The sequence below is a fragment of the Opisthocomus hoazin genome, chromosome 11 (genome assembly GCF_030867145.1).
Source record: "Opisthocomus hoazin isolate bOpiHoa1 chromosome 11, bOpiHoa1.hap1, whole genome shotgun sequence".
In the NCBI taxonomy this organism is placed as follows: domain Eukaryota; kingdom Metazoa; phylum Chordata; class Aves; order Opisthocomiformes; family Opisthocomidae; genus Opisthocomus; species Opisthocomus hoazin.
Window position 1 is genome coordinate 16,250,741 of NC_134424.1, and position 14,168 is coordinate 16,264,908.

Below are 14,168 nucleotides of genomic sequence, written 5' to 3' on the forward strand. Positions count from 1 at the left end.
GGTAGTTTGCTCTTCCTGTACTTCTCTATCTCGTGTACTACTGTCTGATTTTGTAGTTAAAGTTTTACTCAAAGGCCTAAAATTTTCATATTAAAGGGCATTGAGGGACAAACATCTAAAAGGATTATTTCCATTAGAGCTAAAGTATAGCTCATTATAGCAAAAGTAGCTGAAAGATTAAGAATCTAATAACATAAAAAAACCCCTCCCTTTATAAACAGAGGTGAATGAACAAATACAGGAAAAGTGCACAGATTCATAAGTTTTTATATCATCACTTAAGACTGTTTTGTTCCCCAAAAATGCCTGGTAAATAATAAAGAACTATTCTGGAAAATGTAACTGTCTGAACAATGCTCTGAAAACATGGAGAAATCACTCACGCTGGCCAGCCTTCAAAAGTGGATACTGTAAACAAGGCCATCATAGCCGACAGAACGTTATCAAAGTTGAAATCACTATTTTGCCAAACCCTCTCTTTGACCATTGGATTATCAACATCTCCATCTTTATAAACGATGTATATCCCTCTGTGGGAGAGAAACAAACTGTCATTAATGAAATATTAAATTAGCCTCAGAGTTACTCAACACTATTCAAAACAGTTTATTTTACTCCATCCCTAAGCTTCTCTCATTTCCTTGCTAAGCAGTGTTTTCTGGTGGATTTAAAATTATAATTCCAATTTACACTAATCTAAATGGCCTGACACATGCCTGCCCATATCTGCTACAGTTTAAATTATTCAAAATGTAATGTGGCATTCTTAGATCAAAGATGCTCTCACCGGCATTCCTCAGGATTCTGTTTTGCCTCATCAGTGCACCTGTAGAATTTTCCCTACATATAAAAAAAAAGTAATGACAAAATACAGAATATGCAAAATAAACATATTTATACTATGATTGGTTCAGAATGGGACTAACCCAGTTCCAGCAGCAAGTCACAAAGAATTCAACTCAGCTTTGCTTTTCTTGATGCAGTGTAAATTTTGAGCATGCCTACTTACCTTGAATAGCTGCACTCCAATACAAGCAAACATAAACTGCAGCAGAGTTGTAACAATCATGATATTACCAATAGTTCTAATAGCCACAAAGACACATTGAACAACATGCTGGAAAAAAAAAAAAAAAATTTAATACAACTTGTTACTTAGTATCACAGGATACATATTGTAAAATTCTATTTTATCAGATTCGGATTATTTTTCTATTTTTGTGTTGTCAGTATTATACCTACTATCATAATTAAACTTCTGAATTTGTCTATAAGTCCTTTGACATAGACCCATCAACACCAACCAACTAAACATTACATAATCATTATGAAAAGACAATTAAAATACTGCTCTGGCATGTTGGTTCACAGCAAGCATTACGGTCAAAATCTGCTCTCTGTAGCAGTGATGTTCCTCCACGTGTAAATTGCTGTAACTGTGGGAAGAACTTGGCCCAGTATGTTTAAGAGCCAGGAACCGATTTATGTCCTTACCCTGTGAACTCCTGTAGGCAACTTTTCTTGCACAAGAATTTTTAACCTGAGACAGGACTGAACTATCAGGCCAACAGAAATAAAACTCAAAAAATAAAAATAAACACCTTAAGTCCTTTTGCTCTGTTTATTGCCCTTAGAGGCCTCAAGACTCTTAAAACTCTGAGGATCTTCACAACTGAGATAGCACTTGATCTAGGGGGGAAAAAAAGTTGTTGTTACTTTTAAGGTAACTGATTTTATTACTAAGAACAACAATGTTCTTGCAACCTCCCTATATGTGAAATTTCAAAAAAGTCTCAAGATACATATACACACACAAGATTTTTTTGAAGTATTTCTTTATTGATCCCTTATTAATATTAGAAAATTGTATCAAACTCATAAATACCATGAGAATTATTCTGATTTCTGGAGCAACTTGGGCAATGACAGCTCAGATGCTTGCCTGACCTCTAATGCAGTTAAGTTTGGTCAGGAGTAAAATAGCCCCCAAAGTGTTTTTCAGCGCTGACAAGCTCTTTTGAAGACACTGTGTAAATCCTGTAAATCACTGAATACCTTAACTTCCAAACAGCTGGAGATGAAAAGATCTCAAATTACTCACATTCTCTTCGTTTAAGTAGCTAGGACTGCACTTTGTGGAAATCCTAGCAGACAGCCTTTTAAAGAACATATTATGAAACTGAAAGCTTGTGTAATAAGTATTCTAGTACCAGCAGAATACAAAGTGGGAAGCAGTTGATTGACACTCAGCACTTGCTCTTTTCTAAGTCACTAAGGGTTTCACAGGTGATTTTAAATGAGGCACAACTGCTCAGTGAATCAACAAGCACCTTCAGATTCTTTTATTACATCTGGCCTGATCCAAACAAAGCAAAAGAACCTCTTCACTACCACTTCCAATCCTGATTAAGGTACAACTTCTATTCCCTTCAGATACTGTCAAGTTACATATTCCAGTAGGTCAATGCTGAAAGAGCAAGCTCATAGAACTAGATTGTAGATGTGGCAATAATACAAAAGAGGGTATATAAACCTCCTCAAGCTTCAGTAATTACTTGCTATGCAATATACAGTGGTCTGGTGCTCTTCCTTGTTCTCTTGGTAATAGTGGGAAGCAGTAATTTGTTTCCAAGCCATATTAGTAATGAGTTACAACACTATCCATGTAAAGCACTACCTCTTGCCAGTCCCAGCCCTGAATACTGATACTGTACACCCACACATAGTGGGGGAATAAAAGGAGCTGAAACACTGATTTCAATATAAAACCCCAACGCAAAAATAAATCATTCGCATTATAAGTATAGTACTTACTGAATACCAAATGATACCAGAGAAACACCCACAACTAGCAAATCCAGCAAATTAAAATAATTCCTGCAGAAGGACCCTTTATGAAGGAATGCTCCAAAAGCTGTCATCTAAAAATAGAATTGTTACACGTTTAGTCTGCATTTCAATTTATTCAAATTCACATTTAGGCTGTTTACAAGACACTTGCCTAGAGTGTGAATGCATACAATGTTAACTCACTTTCTGAAAGCGACTGAGATATAAAACAATCTCACTATATACATTAAATCTTTCATTTAAATCATAAAAATTCTTCTCAAGTAACACCAGCAAATGTGTTAATTGTTTCTGATGTTATATTTTGTCTAAGAAATGATTAGGCTGAGCTGATTACACCGAATTGATTTGGCTTTTGTAGAAAAATGACTGCAAGAACCATAAAATTTCCATGCTTACTGAAACATAACATTCAGATTCTGACTCCTAATCATTCATACTGTCTTGAGAATTGAAAGAGCTGAAAATATATTGCAAAAACTGAGAGACAAATCTGGTACAGAACCAGCACAAGGCTGTCACAAGGCAGCATTACACTGCTGTTTGCCTTTGGCTTACAGGAGACATGTTAAGATCACAAGTGGGTATCTTGGAATAATCCACAGATTTTTCTCTGTTGTGTGCGGACAACAAGGGTCCCCAAGTTTTGCTGGTCTGTGGGTAATATCAAACATTGCTCTCCCTACTGGACTTTCTCTTCATTTTTTGCTTTCTTCACCTAGATGAAGATGAAATAAGGACACAAAGGGTATCTTGTGAAAGAACCTGCATGCATCATTTAGAGGTTTCTTTAGAAGCCAGTGGCAGAGACTCTAAGTAATTATGGCTGCAGACAGAATCTGGGCATATGTTCTCAGATATCATAAAGCTTAATTTGGCTCCTAAATCTATAAGAATTAGACCCTTAACATAACTGAGAGTATGTACCTGTTAAAAAACAGAGGAATTCAGTTAAGCCACTAGAAGCACAGAATCTGCACTTGAGTAGAATTTTTCAGGGTTGTTTTCCACAGTTATGGATTAAAACTGAAATACTAAAACTAAACTTAAAATTAAAATAAGGATACCTTTGAAAAATACCTAGCTGTAAGTTCAGGAACATGGATTCTAATTTCTTCATCCTCAAGGTCCTCTTCAAGTACTTTCAGCTACTCATTGTTTTCCACAGGTAAGGAAACTCAATGCCAGCCAGTCAACATCTGATATTGACTGTGCATTTTAAACCCATTACTTTATGCTCTGTTCCTCAAGATGAAGCAAAAAATTTTATTTCCTTTCCTCTTGCAGCAGACTATTACATCTTTCAAGACTGTCCCACAAAGTAGAAGAGAGCTATCAACTGCTAATGGGCATCTCGCAGTCCACCGTGTCGCTATTCATGTGCCCAAATTTGGAGGCCTTTTGCATGAAAAAAGATCAGCGTCAGGGAAAGGTGGATATCTGCAAAGGAATGCAGACTGCAAAAGATGCATTCTTCTTGAAAGCCTTCTCTCCTTATTCTCGTATTAAGCTTTCTTTTGTCGTGATCAAAATACTAAATCTTCCTCAAAACTAGAAGAATAAAAACCCTAAAGCTTTAACCTACGCCATAACATGACAGAGGTAATATAACTATATTATAAAATTTCTAATAAATTTGTAGCTCTCTTCACTTACAGCTGTACAGAATATGGCTAAACTCATTAAAATCAGTGGGAGCTGAACACTAAAATAACCTTGAGTATCAAACCTGCATCTATCTACAAATACTCATTTATGCTGTAGCATGTTATCAGTTAGCAGCAGACAAAGTTTCATGTAAAGACAAAAGTAAGGACACATTGACCTAAAAATACAGGTGAAGTACTATCTCCCCATCTTTATATGGAGACTCATATTTCAGTCACTACAAATGCCAGCGGAAACATTCGACTAAAACTCTCAATAGCAAATCATTCTGTCTTTGGCACAGATCAAGACCGCAGCAAGGCCTAGAGTGGGTTTGAGGTGGTGAGCGCTGTCCCACAGCCTTCAGTGGAGCAGATGCTGCAGGACGCTCACCGAGCTGAGCGCCCCGGGCACCACCAGTGCTGCTCTTTTCTTCCTGCCTGCAATTCCACACCAGTGGGGACTGGTTTAAATGGTGTGGGATTAGCACAACTGGGGTAACGTTAAAAGTCCAAGGCCCTAACCTGACCTCTGCTCTGATGTTTTCACATTTCACAAGTACTGCCAACAGGATGATAAACTGGATTTTAATGCCATATAGGGGTTATATAAGAGAATTCTTAAATGCTTTAAACTGATGTTGCAGCTTTTATGTTATTCATATCCTTGTTCATATAGTCGACACCACAATGTGGAAATCCTCATGTCTGCAAAGCAGTCAATAAGATTGAGCACAGGGAGACTCTCCACATGCAGAGAGTAATTCTGTTTCAGTGCTTGGTTTTTACGAGTTTCTTCGCTGCAGCTGATACTACTGCCTCTGGTTATCTTAATTTCAGTTTCATATACTTTTTGCCTGGAAATTAAGGAATGCTACTGTTACTGCAGGTCTAGTCTTGAATTTACTCCTTGCAGAACACACACAGCTTCTGTTTGACAGATACTGTGGAAAGCACAGCGCAAAACCCAGCACAGAATACATGGAGGACTCCAGACATAAGCAAGCAAAGCCGTGTCTGAGACATGTTAGTAAAGCAGGCACTGTATACGTACGTGTGTCATGTTCTGGTTGTCTATTACATTTTTTATGATACAATTTATTTTCCTTTATAGATGCATGGCAGGGCAGAGCTTCCTGGAGAAAGTGGAGCCAGGAGCATCAATATTTTTTGCTATGATGGGGCTTCTTGTTTCTTTGTAATATTTTACGAACTCAGATTTCAGCAGCCCAAGCTCTAGAGCTTCCTACTTCCCTTTGATAACTCAAGTTGCTCAGTGTCAGAATCTTTTGCAGTTAGTAGGAATGTTGCTATTCACAACACATCCAGTTATGCCTCTTTATGCCATGCTTTGCAATTCCTCTGTCTCCTAGAGAAACACAACTGGAACTGCAGGAGCTATACAACCTGCTGCTCAGAGTGCGTACAAGTTTACCGACTCTCTTCTGCCACAGAAATGTTGGTAATATATTTTGTATGGCTTCTCAAATTCAGAGTTAGGAACTATTTTGATCTAATGCTACAGTTCTTGTCCGTGCTTCATTCTTTCATTTAATTTGGGCTTTCTCTAGCAGCAAAAAAAATGGATATTTATTTTAGAATGCTACAAATGTTATAAGATTAATCAACTCTATAGCAAGCTTCTCACTGCTGAAAATGAGAAATAAGGGAATAAATGTATGTCTGGGAGAATATTCGCAAGCATAAAAATAGTCTACTTCTTACCATACGGGTTATCTTGTAAACAGCCCAAATATTGCATCGATTAGTATTAATCAGATCGCATTGTGAAGAGTATGCACAGCAATATGAGCAAAAGCTGGGAGCAGAGATTTTGTTAAGCTTAATCCTCAACCGGAAATGCAAAGTTTATGTACAGATTTCTTGGTGTACCAGAAATTTTTCAGTGCATAGCACAGGGTTACTCAGCCAAATACTCATGGTAAATATGCACAGCATGAAACTTTTAGGAATTGTGTAAATCTCAGAAAAAATATTTCGCAAATTCCCACCAAAAATTTTAATTTTTTTGGTCAGCATTTTCTTACAGGTGAACCTAATCCTCAGTTATACGACTTCTTTGTCAGAGTAAGCTTCATACATCTAAAATCTGAGTAACCCCAATGGATATTCTAAATAATCAGTACACAAACTATACATTAAAATGCCAATTTTTGACTCATGCATGGGTAATACATTTAAGCAAGCATATGTATGCCTTTCTGTGTATTTAAATGTATGCCCAAGATAAATGCAAAGTATCTTAGTATGTAGATAGATAAATGCAAGATATCTTGCAAGTCCTATTGCAAGAAAATAGTTATCTACTATTTTAGCTCTGTGAATACAGTTGAGCAAAAGAAAAAAAAAAGAGAAATTACATGCTCCCTCCTTAAAAGATCGATTATCTCTTTTGGAAATGTCAGAGCAAGGAGAAGGAAAAGCTCATGCGCAGTGAATTATTTTTCCTTTTTCTGACAACTCGAAGTTTAAAAAGGGTAAAAAATGAATAATTAAATAGATGTAATGATAAAAAAATCAGTTTCTTCATGCACCCAATGGTAAAAAACAACCAATCAAAATTATGAGGAACTGTTAAATAAAAAAAATCCTTTGGTTTAAAAAAAGTTTAGCTTTGATCACTTAGAGAAAAGGCAAACAACACTTCAAGTGCCTTTTCTTGGCAGGTGACACACAAGGAAAATCCTTTTAAACAAACTTCCTTTAAAAACCTGTTACCTTCAAAATGATCTCAAATGTAAACATACTAGTGAAGACATAATCTGCATACCCTAGGATCTGGAAGGTAAACAAAAAGTTACAAACATTATTGCTAAAGCTGCTTTTGAGCTAACAAGGATCAATTAACAATGCATTACCTTTAACAGGATTTCAACAGTAAAGATGGCTGTGAAAGCATAGTCAAAGTAACCAAGTATCTGCAAGGTATAATATGTACCACAGTAAGAAATCCATCTATTAATATTTTTTTACAATTTAGACCACATGCACAACACCACCTGAATTAATCTAAGTAGGTAGAAGGGGAATTTAGACATAGTTTAAAATTCCAGCTATTGTGCAACCATTTTTATTTACTTAAATTTTTATCAGATGCCACTGTGCTTAGATACTAGATTTCACCTCTAAAGAGTTAACAGGACCCAACAAGCAACACTTCCTTTCAATTCAGCCCTCCCTCTATCAGCTTTCACAGGTATTTTCGTCAGCCTTTAGCAAAGACACAGAATCTTACGCAAAGAATAAATACTTATTAATAAGTCTTTTTTTTTTTAACCAAAGTGAAATAAAACTTCAATGGATGCTTCTAGATTGCACATAATTCTACATTCTGCTATGTTATATTGTTCCTGTACAGACTGGGCTAGAGTGCCACACAGCAAATTAACAAATAATTAAATCACTTAAAAAGCAGCACTACAACTCTTTTTTCTTGAACTTGAAAGATACAGCAGTGATTTATTTGTAGGAAATTTAAGAGAACTCACAACAGTTGCATAGTGCTATGCAAACTTTTAAAAAGATTATGGATGTGATATTGACCTCACTTCTGTCAACAGGAACATTGCCATATTTTTCAGTACATCCAAGATTTCACCCTTTCAAGGTGGCCATATCACTAGCACCTAATTTAGCAATTGACATGCCCTGCAGTAGTGTACTACTGTAGTTTAGGATCCAACAACCCAACTAGCAAACAGTTGTGCACATAAACATGTTTCCTATGGTTCAGCAACTAATAAAATGGGAAGGAGAAAGAAAATAAAGAGACAAGACACAAAGAAAGTATTCATGTTAGATCATAAAAAGGAAATAATCTTTTCCCCATGTTCAGTTGAAGATCACATCCTTCTGTCCCTTTCTGTGGCTGAAAAAAATAGGCAAATATTAAAGCTATTCAACAAAGATTAATTGGTAAGGAACTTGTTCCAGAGTTAAAAGAAAATATTTAAAGGCATTCTAGTTTGTAAACTTTCATTCCCTTGCCGAACTGGCTGGTTGAAGGAACACAATCATTCAAGGTAGTAATAAGAAAAACATGCAGGTCTAGTGCATTTGTGAATATTACAAAAAGAGGGCAATGCCTTCATGAAATCACTCACACATTTTACCTGTCTGTGTCCCAAACAGGAATAATCCTTTCACTTATCAACACTCTCCAGTTCTATTTTCCTCGTACTCCTCTAAGTTACAAAAATAGTTATCAGCCCTTCAAGCCATTTCTACAATAACAATTTCAGCATTGCCCACCAGCTGTCTTTTGCTTATCCATTAGTGTGATTTATTTATAAACTTGCACTTGTCAAGTTTTACAGATATGGGCAGCACACAGCTCTACTGAATAGTACACGAAGAGTCTCTTTGTGCTTTGCCCTCTTTTTACCTTTGAGGAAAGTTTTAGCTTTTGGGCTTTTACTAATGTTACTGAAAAAATGTTCAGAGAATGTCAACAGCCAAAAGAGGACTTTCAGAGGCTGCATCTACGTTAGCAAGAACTGGAGGGATACAACCTCTACTGACCTAGTATGGTCATCTTTCCTGTACGAGGCAGAAGAGTTTCTCTAACTCCATGGCAATCTCTACAGATCAATTTATGTCTAAGACAAGAGAGGCCTGGAAGTTCTGTAAAAGTATCCCCAAAGTCCCCATAGACTACTACCGAGTTGCATCATCTCAACTGTTTCATACCTAACCTAAACTGTGCACAACTCACAATAACATGAGAGGCTTGCTTCACCACTAACACAAGTGCAAGACAAACATTACTGATCATGACAGTGGATTTATTTTTGTTTCTCCAATAATTGTGCTTTTATGCAACAGGCAACTCTTCTACTATATGAACAACTTAAAATGGGGCATTTGGGAATTTGTTTTAGAACATAGATATTTACTTACCACATAAACTACACTTTTATTGAATAACAGATATTTCTGAAATGAATATTCTTACAAATACTTTGTTTCTATAAATACATCTAAAAAAGGATGCAGAAACACTTCCAAATTTTGAGGTTTGTATACAGGCTAAAATGGCACTTGACTCTGAATCATGGCAAGAGCTGGGCATGCTCTGATCCTCATCTTATGTGTGAGCTTAGAAAAAAGTGGAACTTGTTTAGTTTCTGATTTGTCCAATGAGGAATGCAAGGATCCTTGGGTTCCATGTGGTGGTACTCTTAACTGATCACTGTGGCCACACTAGCTTCTCTGAAAGAAGAGGTAATATCCTTACGCATACATACACTCATTAACAGAGTGATAATCTAGCTTCCCCAAGACCATATATTAAAACCAATGAAGGGGAAGCAAGGACAGGTTAGAGTCTTTTCCCAAGATGTTATAATCAGTGATAATTTTAACTGGGATTTTTAAATCAGTGTCAAACACTGAGAGGCACTAAAAGTGATTCAGGAAATGCATATCAGGTACACCAGCTGAAAATTATGAAAAAATATGAAAATTATAAAGATTATGCTCAGTTTGAGCATATTTTATTCTGACACATTAATAGCCAAAGGAAAAACATTATTTTCATAATAAATTGTTCTAATAGCTATGATGTTTCATCAATGAAGTTACTTGACTTTAAAGATTTATGTTTTTTGAATAAAAAAAATATAAATGTACCACTTGAAAAAGGAAAAGGAAAGTTTCTTAACTTAGTGAAAACCAGGCACTAGTCCCAGAGGATTGTTATCCTGTCAGGATATCTTTATCTTCAGACATAGAAATGAAGGGCTTACATTATTTCGAAAAGAGTGGCTGCGAATTGGATCTTCTGCTGCTAGGGAAACACTGCTCAGCATAATGAAGACAAGGATGAGATTGGTAAAGATGTGGTGATTGATGAGTCTGTGGCATCCCACTCGAATTCTGAAGAAGAGATACAAAAATATACCACGTGTCAACAGAATTCAGCAGATGGCTAATATACAACATGTTTTCTATTACTCTGCCAACAATGACAGAACAGAGCAACCATTAGCAGCTAAAAGCAGAGCAAATGCTGAAATTATTGCTCTGGTTTCTAAAAATGTAAACGAATTCAGAATCCAATCCACCTGTAGTGAAAATGCACTTATCAAAAGAATCTGAGAGAGGATTTCCCAGCTCCTGTTGGTTTTCAAGGGGTTATAAATGTCACTACAAGTTCCATTGTTTGTACCACTGTGCACTGACAGAGGACAATGTCAAAAGGATCAATGCTAGCTAATAAATCATTTCAGATCCCTAGTTTGATTTGATTCTGATTAAAGCTGTCAAAAATACCCGTATGGTGTGACGTGGCTTAGGCTGCAGATGTCATTGTACTACTTAGAGAGTCAACCCAAATCAGAATCTCCTATGAAGATTGTCTTATAGAATTATAGGACAAGTGGGAGTTGAGGATTACAGAGCTGCTAAGTTTCAGCCACATAACACGAAGTGGAACTGCATATATGCTTAGGGTCACTGAGCCCAAATTTATTATAAATGCTACTGAGCACCATGGTAGAGTAGGTCTGGGATTAAATTGGCAAAAAGGCAGGATCAGGTTTGTAACTAACACTGAAGTTGTCTAAATTCTGCTGAAGAATCAAAAGGTTCTTGGGGAAAATTTGTTCTCCTGGTATTAAGCAGATGATTTGAGTATAGTGTATCTTCGTTAAGATGGCCATTTTGGCCTGAGAATAGTAGCATGAATTAATGCCAAAAGCAATCTGACATGTTCAACAAATCTAATGTTTTCGCATTCAGCATACGTGTTCTTAAAATTATTAGTTTAAATAGCTCTCTTGCCAGTTTGTTTGAAAATTCTGAAGAGCTTTAGACAACCCATGCAAAGAGTAAGATACAATATTTTGGGCTTGTATCTTGATCATTACACCATCTTCTAAACTTAATTGTGATGACCTCTACCACTGAGAAGACAGCATTCTCCCATGCAAAATAATTCTTTAAGCTCCCTTCTAAGACTTCTCATGAAATTACTATATAAAAATGTAACAGCTGTGTTCAGTCTGCAGGAACTGAATTTAGTTCACTCGTTAGCTTTCATCCAACAATCAGTAATGACTTCTACTGACTACTGAAACTTGCTTTCTTCATCAGTGCAGAACTTCAAATGTTCTGGAGTTCGACTGATTGGTGAAAGATTCCAATTCTGCCCCAAATCCAATTATTATTGTTCTTGATTTTTGAAATAATTTGTCTTTATCTTCAGTGTTTGCTTGAATCTGGGAAAACACTATTACGCTAAGAGGAATATATACATCCTTTCCCCTACTTTTCTCTTTCTCTCTTTTTTTTTTTTCTTCTTCCTCACCTGTATTGCTCCACAACAGTTATTAGGATTACTAGGAATCTTCTCTCATGTAGAAGATACTCAGATCTTACGTCACACCTTTTATGTCCAGTGACTAACATACTAAATAGCTAATACACATTAAATGGTGCTTTTCAGACATGTGCAGACTTGACAGACTACATGTACAAAACGCTATTATATTCAAGTGGCAAGCAAAGGCAAGCAAATTAATATATTTATCAAATTCTTTTCATTTACGAAGCCCTTTAGAAAATTTTAGGAGAGAAGCCAGTCTCTCTCCTGTTGAAGATACTGGATTCCTATTCCTAACCTCACTGGAAGGAGGCCTGTTCCTTCACTGCTAAACCTTGATGGGACTAAACCAGTATTTTTCAAAATTATATTTACGGATTGGTGCTGCTGAAAATGAAGAAGGCACTCCCTTCAGGGATCGGTGTTATCTTCTCCTTCATATTTAGTTCTGATATTCTACGGGGACGTGGACCTGCAGGTACCTCTGGTTCATCCTCCTCATCTTCTTCATCTTCACCTACTTTAAATGAAACACCTTTTTACTACAAAAAAAAAACATTGAGGTTTTGTTCATAATATTATGAAAGCACGGCTAGTATTAAAATATATATGGCTTCTAGGAAATACATATTCATAGCATGGCTTTAAAAAACAAAATCTATGAATCAATATATGAGCATCCATATAGTCGTCATGAGCTTGTATACATGTTTATGTGCATATATGGGTAGGCACATAACTGCCCTGAGTGCACTAAGAGGCTTTACTGGCCCTGACCAGCCTCATCTGGGGTCTCCACTCACATGCCCTGCACGTGGGCTCTGGAGCCCTGCTTAAACTCTGCCCCGATCGGCAGTCCATGCCTGAGCTGTGTTGTAGGGGTGCTCAGCTCTGTGCACTGATTAAGCACTGAGTGCTCGAAAAGTAGTGCAGATTTCTGTAACAGGCAGCCAGACAATCAGACCAAACTGATTTTTAAACAAGTGTATTCAACGGACTGGAAGAAGCTAAGACAGAAGGGATCAAACACCATCAGCCCTGCAATGTCCTTTTTTGCCAAATGTTTTGAAAAGTTTAGAATTTGCTCTCACATCCAGATAGTATTACCACGGCAGCCTTCAGGCTCACAGTGTTAACTCTCACATGCTGTTTGTACTTGTCTAAGAAGCTGCAGGAACAGATAATACTTATCAGCTTACAGGCTCATTTATCCACTGATAACAGCGCACAACTTCACTGATTTCAAAGGAATTGCTTCAGTGTTCAGTAGGAGCACGTTTTGGATGTTTTAGCAAACAAACTTAAATGTGATTGTCCTCTGGCTGGTATTAACATACCTGGTATGTCACAGGGTGGATAGGGATCTTTATCCTCATCCTCTCCTTCTCCATATTCAGCAATTGTCACCTGGAGAAAAGAAAGGGATGCACAAGAGGAAAAACAAATTTAAATATAGCTTGGAATATAAAGTGTAACAGAAAACAAACCAAATAAGCCTATAAAGTCAGGAACATGATCCCTATGGTTCACCTGAGTTTTTTTAGAACAGGGTAACTGAGAACAGAGGAGAGCTGACAGTTAAATACATCTTTTTAAAAGATGATTATTCTATAGTATCCACTTTCTTCTGGCTGTGTAGATCACAATGAGAACATAACCAATAGGCTTGGGTAAAAAATACCAAGAAAGTTTGAACATTCTAAGAGTTTATCATTCACTAATCTCTTCCATTAGATTTCTTAGGCAAAATACCTACGTGGATCCTAAAATAATGCCACATTTTTCTAACATCAAGTATTTCATGCTGTAAGAGCTTCCCTTCTCAGGATATCCTGAAACCAAAAGGATTTTCTGGGTTAAGAGATTCTGTGAAGATGCAAAGCATCACAACTAAGTTTCCTTTCCCTAGAAAAAAATGTAGGTATGATGGGTTCATAAAAGCAATCGTACAATGCACAGTAGTCTTCAAAAGTACCTCCTAGCAAAATTAGTAAAACTGCTTCTTAGAAAAGACACAATTTTTAGAATAAACACCTTACTATCCTTGGGCTTCTTTTGGTCACCTTCCAACTTCTCACTTTTCTTATTTTCCAGACTCTCTTTTCTACAAAAGAATACAACAACAATTACAAAGCATGTCATGTAAAGACAGAAGATTTTAAGTGAACTATATCCATTCTATGAAAAGTTAAGAGAACATATCTAAAACCATATAGTAAAATACTTAAAATTATTTGCACAGCTTCAGGTGTCAGAGCAATAAAAACTACTCCATTTGAATGCAATGATCCATTTAAAAGCTCATAATTTTGGACATAATTCCAGAA

The 14,168-nt window shown here is 36.5% G+C and overlaps 1 protein-coding gene across 22 annotated transcripts in view; it reads right to left on the reverse strand.

Annotated features, from left to right (window-relative positions):
- CACNA1D (calcium voltage-gated channel subunit alpha1 D) overlaps positions 1-14,168 on the reverse strand; it is a 195,671-nt gene that overhangs the window by 61,886 nt on the left and 119,617 nt on the right. For 8 of the 22 annotated variants that reach the window (XM_075433149.1, XM_075433168.1, XM_075433162.1 and 5 more), the window contains 11 exons: positions 13,876-13,945; positions 13,179-13,248; positions 12,217-12,361; positions 10,265-10,394; positions 7,376-7,435; positions 7,236-7,295; positions 2,815-2,921; positions 1,602-1,689; positions 1,010-1,117; positions 788-840; positions 384-530 (listed from right to left, as the gene is read on the reverse strand). In XM_075433149.1, the coding sequence (XP_075289264.1) occupies positions 384-530; positions 788-840; positions 1,010-1,117; positions 1,602-1,689; positions 2,815-2,921; positions 7,236-7,295; positions 7,376-7,435; positions 10,265-10,394; positions 12,217-12,361; positions 13,179-13,248; positions 13,876-13,945 (1,038 nt within the window). The remainder of the gene's footprint in view (positions 1-383; positions 531-787; positions 841-1,009; positions 1,118-1,601; positions 1,690-2,814; positions 2,922-7,235; positions 7,296-7,375; positions 7,436-10,264; positions 10,395-12,216; positions 12,362-13,178; positions 13,249-13,875; positions 13,946-14,168) is intronic. The other 14 variants (XM_075433163.1, XM_075433160.1, XM_075433164.1 and 11 more) reach the window with 3 other exon arrangements.